This window comes from Pyrenophora tritici-repentis, chromosome 8 (assembly GCF_003171515.1).
Source record: "Pyrenophora tritici-repentis strain M4 chromosome 8, whole genome shotgun sequence".
NCBI lineage: Eukaryota > Fungi > Ascomycota > Dothideomycetes > Pleosporales > Pleosporaceae > Pyrenophora > Pyrenophora tritici-repentis.
In genome coordinates, this window is record NC_089397.1 from 2,038,878 (window position 1) to 2,055,893 (window position 17,016).

General features: G+C 50.3%; 4 protein-coding genes across 4 annotated transcripts; 1 reads left to right on the top strand and 3 right to left on the bottom strand.

Moving 5' to 3' along the window:
- Positions 1–54: 54 nt before the first annotated feature.
- Positions 55–3,517, bottom strand: PtrM4_142440 (uncharacterized protein; the record flags this gene model as incomplete). Its single annotated transcript, XM_066109571.1, has 2 exons — positions 55–2,767; positions 3,087–3,517. 2 exons carry the CDS (start codon positions 3,515–3,517, stop codon positions 55–57), a joined length of 3,144 nt encoding a protein of 1,047 aa, XP_065960493.1.
- Positions 3,518–3,630: 113 nt separating this feature from the next.
- PtrM4_142450 (uncharacterized protein) lies at positions 3,631–4,863 on the bottom strand (the record flags this gene model as incomplete). Its single annotated transcript, XM_066109572.1, has 1 exon — positions 3,631–4,863. The coding sequence occupies one exon, from the start codon at positions 4,861–4,863 to the stop codon at positions 3,631–3,633; it is 1,233 nt and encodes a 410-aa protein (XP_065960494.1).
- Positions 4,864–7,999: 3,136 nt separating this feature from the next.
- On the top strand, positions 8,000–10,744 carry PtrM4_142460 (uncharacterized protein; the record flags this gene model as incomplete). The annotated part of the gene is made up of 1 exon (XM_066109573.1): positions 8,000–10,744. One exon carries the CDS (start codon positions 8,000–8,002, stop codon positions 10,742–10,744), a length of 2,745 nt encoding a protein of 914 aa, XP_065960495.1.
- A 1,868-nt stretch (positions 10,745–12,612) lies between these two features.
- PtrM4_142470 (Qor, NADPH:quinone reductase and related Zn-dependent oxidoreductase) lies at positions 12,613–16,972 on the bottom strand (the record flags this gene model as incomplete). The annotated part of the gene is made up of 4 exons (XM_066109574.1): positions 12,613–13,999; positions 14,055–14,752; positions 14,827–16,296; positions 16,352–16,972. The coding sequence occupies 4 exons, from the start codon at positions 16,970–16,972 to the stop codon at positions 12,613–12,615; spliced, it is 4,176 nt and encodes a 1,391-aa protein (XP_065960496.1).
- Between the last annotated feature and the right edge of the window lie 44 nt (positions 16,973–17,016).

Here is a 17,016-nt window from a genome sequence, read left to right on the forward strand (position 1 = left end):
CAAAATATGCCCATATTCTGACACACCCCCTCAGCTCAAGAGCCTTGAGCTGGATTAATCACAGCTAAGCTGCTCTAATTGAGCTTGGATCTCTACAACAGGTGACTGATTGTGTGGCTCTCGATCCCTAACTTCGACCAGCCCTAGTTGGATTAGAAAGCCCGTCCACTGGTTTACTGGGAGTACTTTGGTGAGGCCATCAGCTATCATCTCAGAGGATTTTGTGTATACTACTTTGATCCTCTGGTTCGTCACTTCCTGTCGGAGCCAATGGTTGTGGATATCTACGTGTCGGAGCTTCGTGGTGAGTCTTGATACTGCTTGAGTTACAAGACGGATCGTCTGTTGATTGTCGCATTGGATAGTGATCGTAGGACTCGGTAGCTTAACCTTAAGTTCACTGATCAATCGTGAGGTAAAGATCGCTTCTTTGGCTACTTGTGAGAGTGCTAAGAGCTCTGCTTCAGTTGTTGAAGTAGTGACGGTATCTTGCTTGCTAGATCGCCAGGCGATCAGCCCGCCGAAGAGTTTAATCGCGTAGCCCTGAGAGCTTTTGCGATCCAGAGTGTTGTCTGCAAATGATGCGTCACTGGCTACCTGCATAGCGGTGCCGCCACCCAATCGTAATGTCAGCCACTTAGTGTCGGATAGGTAGAGTAACACTCGATCCGCAGCCTGTTGGTGTTCCTGACTTGGGTTGGCGAGAAATCTGGCTAGTCTAGACGTCGCAAAAGCAATATCCGGGCGTGTATTGACAGCGGCGTAGAGGAGAGAGCCAATCTTCCGCTGGTATCGATTGATCTCAGACGGGGTAGCTAGTCCTTCTCTGGGCATGAGCTCGCTGGTCGCCATAGGAGTATCGTGGCGGATTGTCTGATCGTCCACTAGTCTATTGATCTTTTCATAGTAGGCAACCTGGGAGAGGTGGATCAGTTGTTTGGATCGATCCCTGATCACCTCGATCCCAAGGAACCACTGTAGATCGTCTCCACCAGTGATGGAGTATCGCTGCTTGAGCTGATCCATTGCTTCTTGAGCCTTCTTGGATTGATCCTTGCCATAGGCTAGGATGATATCGTCTACGTAGTAGAAGATGATGATTCCGTCTTTGATCATACAGCAGGGCTCGTGGGGTACAATCTGGAACCCAAGTTGAGTGAGCGTCGCTGTGAGATCCTTCTGCCAAAGGAGTGGGGATATTCTTAGCCCATAAAGAGCTTTCTTGATCCGTAGGATAGTGCCGGGCTTCTGATAACCCTTTGGCATCCGCATGTAGACCTCTCGATCTAACGATGCGTGGACGAAGGCGTTGGTAACGTCGTACTGTTTTAGTTCAAGATTGTGTTTGGCAGCGATTGCCATAAGTAGTCGAAATGATCGGCTAGCTAGAGTAGCGGCGTAGGTGTCTTGGGAGGTGATATTGCGCTGCTGATCACCCCGCACAACTAATCGAGCTTTGCACTTAATGAATTGATTGGCTTTGTTAAATTTGTAGACATACACCCACATGCAGTCTAGAATCTGGTGTCCTTTAGATTTAGCTGCTTGGTAGGGTACTTCTTCCCACGAATTGGTGACTTTGTGGCTGTCGAGATGTGCACGTTGTGCTTCTTTAAATAGCTCTCCTAAAGGGTGCTGATCAAGATCAGTCCTGGCTGTCGGTGGATCAGGAAGTTGTGATTGATGGATCTTGACTCCTTTGGCGAGTAGCCGGTGAAGTTGTGCCTTGTCGATTGGGCTTCCATTGTGAGTGCCTATAGTCCCTGCCTTTAATCCAGCCATGAACGCTGCGGCCCATGGAACTGTTTTGGATGATTGGATCTCAGGAGTGGATCGAACATTTCCACTCATAAACTGGGCGAGCAGGACTGCTGGTGGAGGTGTTGATGGAGGAGTTGGGTAGTGATCTTGGATCTTTCGACCATTGTAGTACCCTGGCGGATCTTCTTCCTCCTCTGTGGTATTGATGCTTTCGTCGTCTTCATGAAACGACTCCGTCCCGGTGTCTGGGATCGGTGGTGGGAGCTCGATAGTCCTAACGTATGCTGCGATCTCTGAAAGAGTGCTGTGCATAAGGCTATCCATTAGGTCTTCAATTGTCCCATCAAATATTGTATTTTCGTCGAAGGTCACGTCTCTTGTGCTGATGACTTTGGCGAGTGATGGGATCCAAATCCGATAGATATTGGATGATTGATATCCAACTAGGTAGCCGATCCAGGCTTTTGGATCAAGCCGCTGTAGTCTTGATTTGCCTCTGTGGGTATCATCAGTCATCGCAAAAGCTTTGCACCCATAGGCTTTGAGGTATGCTAGGTAGGGCTTCTTGATCGACGTGACTATCCCATTTGCTAGTGATACGCGCGTGAAGAATACTTCGTAGGGTGTTTTCCACTGGTTACTGTAGTTTGGCGTTCGATTGTAGAGGTGTACAGCAGCCCGAGTGATCTCTGGCCAGAGTTCCCATGGTAGATTGGCGTCAAGTCTCATTGTGCGTGCCTTCTCCTTATTCACACCCCCTGAGCGTTCAGCTCCACCGTTTTGAGCTTGAGTATCTGGTGCTGAAGGCTCGACAGCAATGCCTTGGCCTCTGATCCATCGCTCGACGTCTGGTTTGACTGTGGTGATCTCGTTGTCGGTTTCGATCACTTTTGGGGTGATGTTGTATTGGTTTTGGAGGAAAGTGAGGAAATTGGATAGTACTCGGATGATCGATTTCGCCGTTCGGTTATCTGTGAGATAGAAATCCCACTGAAATCGCGAGTACCTATCGGTAATTAGCAATTGGCTTTTCTCTTTGTTGTAGGATTGATTCTCATAGGAGTGGAAATCAATGGCGAGCCTCTCTGCGGGTCCCTGATCATTGATCCGTGGAGCGCGGCTGATCTGTCGTCGGATTTTCGCTCGGCCACACGCATCGCACTGCACTGTCGTTACCCCTTTAACTCGCACCCCTCAGCTTGCTGGACTAGGTGCTCGATCGCTGCTGGCCCTGGGTGTCCCAGTCTTTTGTGCCAGAGGAGAGCAGGCGCCTGTTGGGGTCGCCGGCGCGTTCGGGACGTTTGTGAGTGGGCGTGTAGGGCTACTCTGTCCTCTGATCCATTTGGCCGATACTCCAGTACCCATTGACCATATAGCTCTGCCAGCTCGCAGACGGTTGATCCATCTGATCGCTTGACCGCTGTGGATCCGATTGGGTATCCCACCAGAGTCCTTGCTTTCTCAGTACTCTAAATGAGACGATATTGCAGAGGATGTCTGGGCAGATTGCTACGTCGTGGAGCACGAGTTTCTCTACTCTCTGTTTATGTTCAAGCTGTATGACTATTGATCCATATCCCTTGATCCAAATCTGGCTATTGCCTGCCCATATGAAATCTCCATGGATCGGTGGCCGATAGTTGTGGATCCGATCGGGGTTGTTCGTGATATGGCACGTCGATCCTGAGTCAAAGATGAAGGAGTTGCTTAGTGGGTAATCGTGCCGATTCGATAGGGAGGATACAGCGGCGAACATGGCGTCGATCTTCGATATCTGTCGTCCATTTAGTCAATCATCAATAAGATTAGGTGTAGGAGTTTGGGACTGCTTAAGTCTTGGAGTATGAGTCCTTGGGCGACCTTGGGCTCTCAGGAGACTCTGAAACTCAGCGTCATGTTCTCGTCTGAGCTCCACGAATTGGGCTGTTCTTGGATTGGGTTCCCACCACTCCGGAGCTTTCTCAGTATACACGTAGAAGCAATCACGGAGGGCATGCCCATGTCACATGCTGGACATTTGGGGCCTCTGGCGTCTGCGATCACAGTTTTACCAGGCACGGCGTCCGCTTTGGCGGAGTTACCGTAGGCGTACGATCTTGCGCTTTTGCCTCTTCCTCTTGGAGGGATTGAAGAGCTTGGAGGTTCGCGATCGCCTTCCTCTATAGCTGTACGTTGATATCGGGGTCTGCCCCGTTTTCTGACTTGAGAGTTTCCCGTTTCCACATGGTGGGTGTCCCCATCCACGCGCTGGTCAGCGTTGCTGTTCGCAGCAAGAAATACAGATGGATCATCCACTGCAAAAGCTGCCTTTTGGCTTCTGTTTCGCGTGATCGGATGATTCAGCATCATATACTCTCGGAACCGTCTCATCATGTCCTTCTGGGTTACCCCAGGTTGATCCATCCCATTGGATTGGAAGGTTGCTGCCCATATTGGGGCTATTTTGTTTACTGCCGACATAAAGTCTACAGCTACTGATCTAAACTGAGTAGTATCAGGCACCTTAAGTGTCTCCGCTTCAGTTACAGCTTGATTGTACTCGGCGAGCCAGGTATCCCAGTTATTCGCGGATCGAGGTGGTTTAAGAGCACTGTAGTATCGCTGTCGCGCTTGCTCTCGTTCGGTTTCGATAGTGATGCCCACATGGGCTCGAAGGTTCTTGATCCAGTCTCTGATCGATCCATCTGGCGGACAGCAGGTGCGCTGTAGGTGAACCGCGACGGTAGATTGGACGAGGATCATAATGTGTTGGAGATTGGTTATCTCAGTCTTGTATCTGGCGTACTTTGTTTTGTATTGCTCCATTTTGAGTTTGTAGATCTCAAGATCGTCCTTGTAGGCTCGTTGTCCCGCTGAGGATAGATCTGATAGTCTAGTTGGATTGGCTCCTGCAGGGAGTCCAGTCGATGGCGCGTAGTCGGCGCACTCCGGGAGCTCCGGAGGGAACGGCTCCATCAGTGGCAGCTTTGTCCCATCAGGATTGACCTGTTCCCATATATTGTAGGTGACACAGCGCGCTTGGAGTTGGCTGTACCAAGCGCGATAGTCGTGCTCGTCGCGTAGGAGCACTGTCGCGTTCTGTTGGTTGGCTTGAGCGGTCATAGCGATTTGGTTGTTGGATTATTGGTAGGGCGGATGAGACTCTTAATTGTCAGATTGTGATGGGTTATCAAAGACGGGGATAATAGTATAATAATATGATTGGGATCGATTGTATTGTTCTGGTCTGATGTCGTGTTTTCTGTTGTCCAACGCTGTTCAATCCGTTGGGTCGCGGTGGATTGTGCGCGCTGACTAATTTAACTGATCCACAGAATCCACAGCTCCGAACACCCGGATTTTGTCCACCACCCAAAATATGCCCATATTCTGACAACGGTTCACAAGCGAGTCGCCACCCCAACACAATCGCCGCGCCTGCGCAGCAACTTTACGCAACACCACAATAAATTGCTATACTATACGCAATACTATAGGATTATTTAGAAGCGTCGCTATTATTTATATTCTTAATTTCTACCTTGCAGGTGCGAGAGTTGTGCCTAATCTTACCGCAACGGCCGCAGCGTCGCCCTGCGCGCACCCTCTTCGCAGGCTCCTCACCCTCCTCACAACCACTACCCTCCCTTTTAGCAATTAGGTCAGATACCTTACTAACTATTAATACCTCCTCTGTCCGTACGTAGCGTCTTTTATAGGTCTTACGCTTTATAAGCGTATTAATAGCGTCTTAAAGGCGGCCTATCTTCTCCTGCACTAACACTATATTATAAGCTATCTACTAAGCGCCTTTACTTAGCTACTTAACCTACTTATCTAATAAGCTTACTAGTGACCCTTAGTAGTTTTATATGCGATTTTAAATTAGCGTAGATTACGCCTGTCAGATTTTTATGGGATGGGATCGAGGTGTCTATTGTCTCTCCCTGTCTACGGCTCTGTCTGTGGGAGGTGGCCTCGCCTCGGGCTTGGCAGTGCTAAGTCCCGGCGCTAGCCCTGGTTTGGGGGTCTCATGTCCTTCCCCAACCACCATCGGCTCGATCATGGAGCAAAACCTCGCCTCAATCTGTGTCAGATAATAGCACTGTTGAAGATGAGAGCGTACAGACGCTGGGTTAGACTAGCGCGACCCGGCATCTGAGAGAGCCAATCGGATCACAGGAAGGCTTGGCACCCCCCAGGTGTGCCCACAACCGTAGACAGAACCAACAAACAATCAACAATCAATATCATCACCATTATTACCTATTTCATCAGTATTCCAGATGAGAGTGAATATCTGACAATTAAGAGTCTCACTATCTTTACCTACCTACCAAAATGACGACATTTACCACCCGCGACGCGACCGTGACTTTACGCGACCAGTCAGACTACACCGGTTGGATGCTACAACTGCAAGCGCGTTGCATAGCACACAATATTTGGGATAAGATTGACCCAAAGACTACTACTCACTTCTGGCATCGAAGAGCCAGGAAGACTTAGCGAACTATCGAACAGCGGACAGAAAGCGTTTAAAGAAGACCTCGAGTACTATCGCATGTCGATGGAGCAGTACAAAAGCGACCGACACCAATACGAAAAGGAGCAGTCAAGCTTCCAGCACATCATGACCCTGATTCAATCAAGCGTGTCACCGCACCTACTACGCACATGCTGTCTCCCAGACAAGACACTTCGCGAGTGGATTATAAACTTGAAGCTTACAGTTGGAGTGAGCGATCGCACCGAGAAGGAGCGAGCTAGAGAAAGATACCTAGCATCCCTCAAACCAATGAGGACCCCAAATCAATGGGACACGTGGCTGGCGGAATATGACCAAGCCGCCACGGAAGCTGAAGTATACAGCGTACCAGAAGTGTCACAACTTGATGCGATGTCAAAGGACTTTCTGGTGGCCGTCCAGAAAACAGCACCTATCTGGGCCGTAAACTTCCAAGAGAACGGACGATGGGCAGCTGGGATGAGCCGAAAGGAGATGATGAATCGGTTCCGAGAGCACATGATGATGCACCATCCCCTTTTTAGATCAGGGAAGCACAAAGCAGCTATGGCAGCTTACGATGAAAGCACACATGATGATACAACTCTCGCTGGAGGTGCATCCTACCAGCCACTGCGCGGGACGCCGAGCAGTGGGGTCACCGCGCCATCTACCAACTTGAATCCGGGGAATACCTCGCAAACAAAGTATCGGGGACGTCCTCGTAAACAACCACAAACCTCACGAGCCATGAGAAAGCCAGCACAGAAGCGGTCCTCAGCGCAAAGTGAAGGGACTACCTCCGGGCAGAAATGCCCAGCGTGTTATCAATATCATGAACTCAGAGCATGCTACTATGTCAATCCAGACCTAGCGCCAGAGTGGTGGACACCAAATGAAGCTACAAATGAACTAATCCCGTACACGCACGCCAGCTCTGAAACAATCACATACACCAACGCCGGAGTACTCTCAGTCACCAATCGAATGACTAGAAGGCCGAAAGATTACGGACGTAGACGCCGCGTTCACTACCATCGCACGGAGTGGGACAGCCGAGCACACGTACCCTCTCGCACGATCATTCATTCTTGATTCAGGAGCGACGTGCCACATCACAAACAATCCAGATCGGATATACAACTACCGCCCGTCATCATTAGGAGACTACATATGGGCTGGTAGTATAAAGATTTGGATACGGGGATACGGGACCACAGACATCACGCTGCAACATCAGCATAGGACAACAAAGCTAGTGCTGCGAGATGTGGCAATCTGCCCAGAGATCGTATGCAATCTAGTGTCCTTCCGACTGCTACGGCAGAGAGGAATCTGGTGGGATACCAAATCAAACCCAACCAACCTACGAGGACCAGACGATCAAGTTATTGGCAACCTCTTAGAAAATTTTGGCCAGTGGGTATTAGAGTACAATCCTCTAGCCCAGGCATTTGTCCACACAAAAGCCATCACAGCACGCACGCAGCGAGGACCAAAGAAGGCCTCAGCGATGCTGTGGCACAAGAGACTCGGCCACCCGGGACCAGCAGCAATCGAGCATCTCGTGCAGCAGTCTGAGGGGGTGCGAGTTCAAGGGTGACGACAGTACAATGCGACTCCTGCGGAAGAGCCAAGTCCAAGAGACAGATACGACGCCTACCGCGAACAAACGACGAAGGCCCAGGAGAGCGACTTGCTATCGACTTCCATACATACGAAGTCCAGGCGATCACAAAAGAGAAGAGCCAAATGCTCATTACCGATCGTTTCTCAGGCCTCCAATGGGACTTATACTTTACCGACAACCGGACAGCCAAGTCTATTATCCGGCTGCTCACAACTTTCTTCTCATTTATGAAGAACCATTACAATATATCCGTTAAGACCATAGAGTCTGACAACGAGATCACAACTGTTAAGCCAGATGTCGAGCGATGGCTGGCAACACAGGGCATCAGAGTCGAGCCCTCAGCCCCAGACACACAGGCACAAAACGGTGGAGCCGAGCGCTCAGGGGGTGTGAACAAGGAGAAGGCACGCGCAATGCGACTTGACGCCAATCTCTCTTGGGAATTGTGGCCAGAAATCACTCGAGCCGCAGTCTATCTCTACAACAGAACCCCAAACTACAACAATCACTGGAAGACACCATACGAAGTCTTCTTCACACGAGTAGCTTTTAGCAACGGAATAGTCACATCTCTCCGAAAACCAAACCTCACTCATCTTAAGGCATATGGCTGCAAAGCTTTCGCCATGACAGACGACACCCACAGAGGGAAGTCGCGCCTACAACGCCTCGACCCAAAGGCATGGATCGGATACCTAGTCGGATACCGGTCATCAAACATCTACCGAATCTGGATACCGTCACTCGCCAAAGTGATAAGCACTAGAGACGTTGTCTTCGACGAACAGTCAATCTTCGATGGCAAAACCGAAGACCTAATGGACAACCTCATGCACAATACGCTAGAAGAAATTGCGACACACGTGAGGACCATTGAGCTGCCAACACCAGCGCAGCAACCAGAGACGGAGTCTTTCTATGAGGACAGTCCACCGGAGGAGTCACTCGCTCAGGACAGCGAGGGCGACCAGCCAGGATACTATCAAGGGAGAAAAATCCGGGACAGCTACCCGACACCTCCGGCGACACCGCCACCCGCAGCGTTGCTCGCGCGGCTAATGGCAGGAGCATCGCTAGATGAGAAGGATCGACAAGGAACCCCTAAGACTGCCCCATGGGCAGCAGCGTTCATGGCGGGTACCCAGGCCGGAAAGGTTGGAGAATACAGAGGAGTAGCTATGGACAAGGCTGCGATTGTGAGAATGCTCGCCAAAGGCTTGAAGCCCCATCGCAGTCAGCTACCACCTCTGCCAACATGCCGAACTAAGCTTGAGGACCACCCAATGGGAGAACTATTCAAAGAAGCAGAACAGTCCCATCTGGCAAGCCACCATCAAATGAACTCATGGACAGAGATCCCTATAAAGAAAATCAAGCAAACAGGACAACAAATCCTGGACTGCATGTGGGTATACACCTACAAACTTGACAAGCATCACCGACTACTCAAGTGCAAGGCACGACTAGTCGTCCGCGGTGATCAGCAGCGAAACATCACATCGCAAGACACCTACGCGGCAACACTCGCAAGCCGGTCGTTCCGAATGCTAACCGCAATTGCGGCAAAGTACGACCTAGAGCTCAAACAGTACGACGTGGCAAACGCCTTCGTGCATGCGACAATAGACCGAGAAGTATTCATGAGAATGCCACGCGGCCATCAGAAGCCAGGTACTATACTCAAGCTTAACAAGGCATTGTATGGACTGCGCATATCCCCGCTCCTCTGGCAGAAAGAGTTCACAAGCACTCTCAAAGAACTCGGTTTCCAAGAAGTACCGCACGAGCCCTGCTGTCTCATCAAAGGCGGCATCATTATCTTCTTCTACGTGGACGACATCATACTAGCATACCACAAAGACATGGAGCAATCCGCCCAGCAGGCAATTGCCCGCCTACAGGAGAAGTACCTCTTCACAGGAGGAAATGACCTACAATGGTTCCTCGGCGTCGAGATCATCAGAGATCGCAAATCAAGGACGATCCAACTGTCGCAGGCGGCCTACGCAGACAAGATCAGTAGACTGGCCGACCGTACCGACATTAGACACGACACGCCGATGGCGACTGCCGAGCTACTCCCTAGAGATGGGCTCGCCTGCCCATCAGAGATCAACAAATACCAGCGCAAGATAGGCTCACTCCTCTTCGCAGCTGTAACTACCAGACCAGACATCGCCTTTGCGACGTCGCGGCTCGCCCGCTTTCTCTCCAATCCAGGACTAGAGCACCACAACGCTGCCGACCGTGTTCTTCTATATCTACTAGCGACAAAACACCTCGCGCTACAACTTGGAGGAGGCACTGGACTGCAGATAGCCAGCGACGCCTCCTTTGCCGACAATACCCTAGACAGGAAGAGCTCACAAGGCTACGCGATTAAGCTCTTTAATGGACTCATCGCATGGAAAGCAAACAAACAAGACACTGTTACAACATCAACGACAGAAGCCGAGCTTCTCGCCCTGTCTCAAGTGGCTAAGGAAGCTCTATTCCTGTCCCGTCTCCTCAAGGAGCTGAACATCCAGCTTGACACCCCTAGTATCACTATTCAATGCGACAACAAACAGACTATTCGCCTAGTCACCGAGGAGGTCTCAAAGCTTCAAACCAAACTCAGACATGTCGACATACACAATCACTGGATCAGACAGGAGGTGTCGACAGGCCGGATCTCCGTAGAGTACATACCTACCGCGGATATGATCGCCGACGGTCTCACCAAATCATTGCCACCAAACAAATGGCCAGAATTCCTAGAACAACTAGGACTAGTCCCCGCTAAGGAAATCCTGGCGAGAAACTCGGCACCGCTCGAAGAAATTCAAGAGAAACTTGAAAATCTCGTGGTAAGCCTTGAGTAGGACTAAGTGCCCAGCTTGCAAGCGTCAAGAGCGTCCAAGCTGAAGGGGTGTGTCAGATAATAGCACTGTTGAAGATGAGAGCGTACAGACGCTGGGTTAGACTAGCGCGACCCGGCATCTGAGAGAGCCAATCGGATCACAGGAAGGCTTGGCACCCCCCAGGTGTGCCCACAACCGTAGACAGAACCAACAAACAATCAACAATCAATATCATCACCATTATTACCTATTTCATCAGTATTCCAGATGAGAGTGAATATCTGACAATCTGACAGTTGGTGTCAGATATTCACTCTCATCTGGAATACTGATGAAATGGGTAATAATAGTGATGATATTGATTGATTGATTGTGTCTTGGTTCTGTCTACGGTTGTGGGCACACCTAGGGGGTGCCAAGCCTTCCTGTGATCCGATTGGCTCTCACAGATGCCGGGTCGCGCTAGTCTAACCCAGCGTCTGTACGCTCTCATCTTCAACAGTGCTATTATCTAACAGTTGGATAACTCTTGGATTTAGTAATAGAGACAATAGTAGACAACCTCTCTAAGAAGAGAGAGAGTCTACTCTATATAGTAAGAGAAGGAGACTCTAAGCCTATAGTAGGCTAGTGTATATACTAGGCCTAATAAGGACTAGTCTATACGCTTAGCCTAGATAGGACTAGTGCGTGAGGAAGAGGGTTCTGTCCTTACACGCATTAGCTGCTCAGTGCTAGTACCCGCGCATTCCGAGGCCGACGCAGAGTCGTTGACCAGATAGGAGACCATCCTATCCTCATTATAGTTGTACTCTCCTACGTTCTAGTTCCATAAATGTAGGCGATATTGAAGCAAATGTCCCCGTCACTTGTTGCGATGTGTCAGATAATAGCACTGTTGAAGATGAGAGCGTACAGACGCTGGGTTAGACTAGCGCGACCCGGCATCTGTGAGAGCCAATCGGATCATAGGAAGGCTTGGCACCCCCTAGGTGTGCCCACAACCGTAGTAGTAGTAGTAGTAGTAGTAGTATCCATTAACGTCCTTTTTCAGTCAGAGACTATGTAGGACGGTGGCCTAGGGCCGTTTGACTAGTTTTTTCCCTCTATACCCGTAGGATTTCGTTTCTTTGGTCGAGTTTGACTATGGGGGTTTGGGTTTTTTGCTTCTATACAGGAAAGAGAGAGAGACCTTGTAATAGACACCCGTTTATCTCCACCTTTGTGACCAATCCCTTTGCTATAATAACCCCGTGCTCCTAAGACTGAAAAAAAACCTCGTAGGGGAAAAAGTCATGGGACCTTGAACGTTTGTTGTATATAGCGGCAGTTGCGGCATATTTTCGTCTCGGCGGTACTTTGTGGCTCGGTTGTACGGCGGCGGCTAGCGTTAAGCGTGCGGGGTATTGGTGAAAAACTTTCCAGGTTTCGAAAGGAGCCGTTCGATGTTTTTTGGTAAAGCTAGAATAATAGAATTATTATAGCGGTGAGGGGAGAAGGATTCGAACCTTCAACCTCTGCGAGCAAGCTAGCAGAAGCAACCAGGCGCACTACCACTGCGCCATCCCCCCTGCCCACAACCGTAGACAGAACCAAAACACAATCAATCATCAATATCATCACCATTTTTACCTATTTCATCAGTATTCCAGACGAGAGTGAATATCTGACACGATGTAGGACGTGCATATTACGCCTGGTCTGGGTTTTGGCGCTGCGCGTCGGCGCGATGCAATAATGTACACGTTAGGATAAGGACAAAACGGCAATTTTAGATACTCGCTATTCATATGTCTAAAGGATGCATGTTGAGACCGCGCAGGTTACATTTCGTGATTAAGCGATGGGTTCAATCTATTACACAAATTTCTTTTGGGCGCACTACTTGACTATGCTGCTACTTCATCTTCATTTGCAACGGCCAGCAATCCTTCTACGCATTTCTGACCCAGAGCAAGCAGCGAGCCCATTCCTAGCATCTCTAGCGTACTAATGTCAAAACCGAACACCTGTTTCCACCATGACCTTAACTCGATAGCGACGAGCGAGTCCAAGCCGAGATCGACAAGTGATCTTGACGTGTTGATCTCGTCGTGTGGCTTCAGTAAGAGATCGAAGAGCTTTTTTCCAATCTCTACGGCCAAGAACTCCTCAGACTCGGCTGACTTCAGAATGGCAGGATCAGCTCGGGCGCCTACTAAGAACGCTTTCAGTGCTTGGTTGGATGACCCAGCTGTATCCGCAGTTGCAGCCACACCGCTTGCGTTATGGTACGCAGCCATGCGCTTGTCGGTACGCCAGACAGCTCGATTGCCAGGACTGCTGAGCGGGGTGTCTGAGCCAAGGCCCAGCACGAACGTACGTTGATCCGTCCAGCTGCCGCTATCAACGGCCTCGGAGGCCGGAGCACTGCCTTGAGCAATTGCCAGAGTGATCGCATCGAGGAGCTCCTGCTCAGAAACACCGCGGAATCCGGTCGACTTCATCTTATCTAGCAACCCGTGACTCTGGGTAATAACGCCGATGTCAGCAACAGCGCCGATATCGATGGCAGAAGCTGCTCGCTTCAACGATTTGCGATACTGCACAAACGCATCAAGGAATGTGTTTGCGCTCGCGTAATTCGTCTGTCCAGGCTGGCCAACTGAGCCGGACAGGGAACTGAACAATAGAAAGAAGTCGAGGTGGTTGCCTTGGGTAGCATTGTGGAGGTTCCAGGTTCCGTGGACCTTTGGTGCGACTGCCGCATGCCAGTCCTCAAAGGTCATCTTCCCAAAGTTCGCGTCGCGAAGGACCATGGACATCTGTAACAACCCTTTCAGCGGGCGTGTTCCGGCAGACGTGGCTCTGGCCGCATCCTCCGGCTTGGTGACGTCTCCGGCCACAAGATGGACTTCGCATCCCATGCTTGACATTTCGTCCACAAATGCGCTGACATCAGGACTTTTCCCTGCGCTCCTAGAGAGGTAAATGAGCTCTCGAGCGCCCTGCTCAACCATCCAGCGAGAGACCGCCCGGCCAAGACCACCCAGCCCGCCTACCAACAGGTAAGATGCCGAGTCGCTGAACGTAACCTGGTATGGCCGAGAAACCGATTCGAAAGCAGACTTTGTGTTTCCGAAGTTCTCCACAAGAGATATCGTAACACGTCCAATATGCTGGCCCTTTTGCATGTAACGGTAGGCTTCTTGGATCTCCATGGCTGGAAAGACCTTGACAGGGCGAACAGGGTTGATCTTTCCGTCTTCGCAAAATTTGACAGTGGACCTGATCAGACTAGACGCTTTGAGTCAGCGCGATTCAGATTGTGGGTGAATGGAAAGTGACTTACCTTTTTAGAACGTTCGGCTTTCTCCAAAGCTGATCGATATCCACACAGCAATAGCTGCGGTTCGCAAGGAAAGGTTGCATGTCTAGTTTGGCGCCGCCTAGCAGATCTCGCTTGCCGATCTCAACCATTGTTCCAAAATCACCGACACATTTCCAGGTTGCATGGAGGAGCTCGCCGGAGAGAGAATTGAGCACAACGTCCACTCCTTCCCCATGGGTCTCTCGCATCAGATCAGCGACGAAAGAGTCGTCTCTGGAATGGAAGATGCGGTTTCTGGGAATCCCGAATTCCTCCTGCAGATATGCGACTTTATCATCGCTACCGACCGAGGTGTAGACAACGGCCTTCGCCATCTGTGCGATTTGGATAGCTGCCAGACCAACGCCTCCACAAGCACTGTGAATCAGAACAGACTGTCCCTCCGTAAGCTTACCAACGTTAATCAACGAATGTATAGCGGTGGTGTACGGCACGAGCATCGAAGATGCTTCCTCAAGTCCGGCGCCGGGAGGAATCTTCGCACATGCAAACTCAGGTACACAAATGTACTTCGCGAAAGCTGAATTCTTCAAACAAACAACACGGTCACCAATCTGGAAATCTTTGACGGATGATCCGATTCTCGTGACAACGCCGGCGGCTTCCAGACCAAATTGTCTTGTTGCGAGCTCAATAATGTTCATAGCGACGAGGATATCCTGTAAAATAATGTTAAAATCAATCAAAGTTGAGAATTAGGCAGGTAAAGCCCAAACAAAGGTAGATGACGTACCCTGAAGTTCAATCCAGCTGCGTGAACTTCGACCTCAATCTCCGTATCGCTGGGCGTTTCTCGCGACGTTTCCATCCAACGCAAGGTGTTTACCCGGCCAGGCGTTCCAACATCAAGTGCTACGTTGGTGATGGTGGAGAACGAGGAAAGCTCCCTCGGTAGGTCGAGTGGGTAGTACCTTCCAACATGAATCTGATCTTGGTGGATTGCATACTCAAAATCACCCTTCAGTAAATCTTTCGTCTCGTTACGTCGATTTTGGAACTTGCCAAAAACTTTCAGCAAATTGTCAGCGTCTGTCTCCCAGTTTGCGAGCTCGCAGGTGGCAAAGTCGACGAGCATTTCCGTCCGCATAGTCCTAGCAAAGCCGATAACTTGAGCGTAGCCTGGGTCCGTTGATTCTATATGGCAGGATCTCGTCGCCCAAAGAATTCCGGAATCGCTCAATTGCTCTAGAACCCCCTTCAACGCATCCAGCTGAGTCGCATCGAGCGTTGAGAAGAAAGGACGGGATCTATCCAGGAGACACAAAACATCGGTTCCTGGCGAAAGCTTGGGCTCTGCGAGAAGAGACTTGGTGATTTGGTATCCGGCCTTTCGGAATTGTTCGACAACTGGGTCGTCCTCCCGTTCAAGGTCTTCGAGCTTTGAATACAGCACCGACACGCTAGAAGCGGACGCACAGGTTACAGTAGGTTTAGCCACGATTGTAGTCGACAGTTTGTCTTCCATAATGCACTCGACTGTGCCGAGCCCCACAGCGGATAAATTAGCCAGCAAAGCATCGGATTGATCTTTGCTCTGGTGACTGTTGGTACCATCTACCTGGTTCGAGACCCAAGTAGGTCGTGAGCCGAATACAAAGTTCGTCCATAACGACGTAGATTGCAGATTCTGCAGAATTAATCGTCCTCTTGGTGCTATCAGTCGACTGATGTTGTCGAGCGCAAACAAATTCGTAGCTGATGCGATGATCAAGTCGTACTGGCGATGATCAAATCCTTGTTCCTCGAGGTTCTCTCCAATATCCAAAGTAGAAAATTCCATAGCAGGGAACATCTTGACTTGATCGTTGGTAGACATATAGCTTTTTGACGTGAAAGTATATCGAGAGCAAGAAACATCTCCGCTGGACAGCTGGAGCCCTTGCGTCACGGCGGAAGATGGCATGGCAGCATCGTTGCCGATTTCCAAAATACGGAGAGTTGGGTCAGAATGTCCGATGTGCTGTACCAAGGTTTTCAGGTCGAATGCACATGTAAAGGATTCCAGGGCTGCTTGAATATCGTCCGACAGATGGGCGTCCACGGTGGTTTCGCCTTCCAGGATAGAAGGGAGATGCTCAAAGACCGTTTGAAGGGATGTCACAGCAGCAGCAACAGGCGTACCTTCCAGCCGGTGGATCCAGTCTTGCAGAGTCTGCACAACATCTTGTTCCTCTGTTTGTGTTCTTTTCGGTCGAGACTTGCGCTGTCGAGCTTAGGCGCTGGGCGTACCGTTTGAGATGTTCCGAGGGAGGCTGTACTGCAGCTGCACGAGCTGCACAATGGCGCAGACAGAGTCTAGTAAGCTCTTCTAACAAGGCCAGCTGTGATTCTCGATCGAGGGAAGTCTTTGCGAGATTGCGGAGCTCGATGAAGTCAACGTCTGGTCTCCAAGTGTATCTGGCTGCGGCATGCGAATTGGACAGATCGCTGGACTCTGGACCTCCACCAAGAGACATACGGATGCCAGATGCCTCGAGATAGATCAATCCGTCCTCTGTGGAAATGCATCGTCCTTCACCGAGGAGCGAGCCATTACTTGTTACATTTGCTGACACAATGGAGTTGAGTGGCGATGAGCATCGCCGGATCGTCAGACTCTCAATGCTAGTCGGGAGCCAATTCTTGACTTTACGAGGCTGGCCTTGGGTAGCTGCACAGCTAAGCAACTGTAATGTCCCATCCACGATAGTGGGATGTATGTGATAACCGTGCTCTATCTTCAAAGTTGATCCTGAAGCGTCCACGCGTGCGATGGCCTTGTTGTCCGACGAGTTGGGGGATGATTCCAGTGTATGCATTGTCTGAAATGCAAGACCGAGATCAAGCCCGGTTTTGCGCATCGTGTCGTACCAACCAGCTGCTGAGATCTTGCGTGGCATGGTAACAGTCGGCTGAGCGACGGGATCTGGTCCAGAGGAGATGG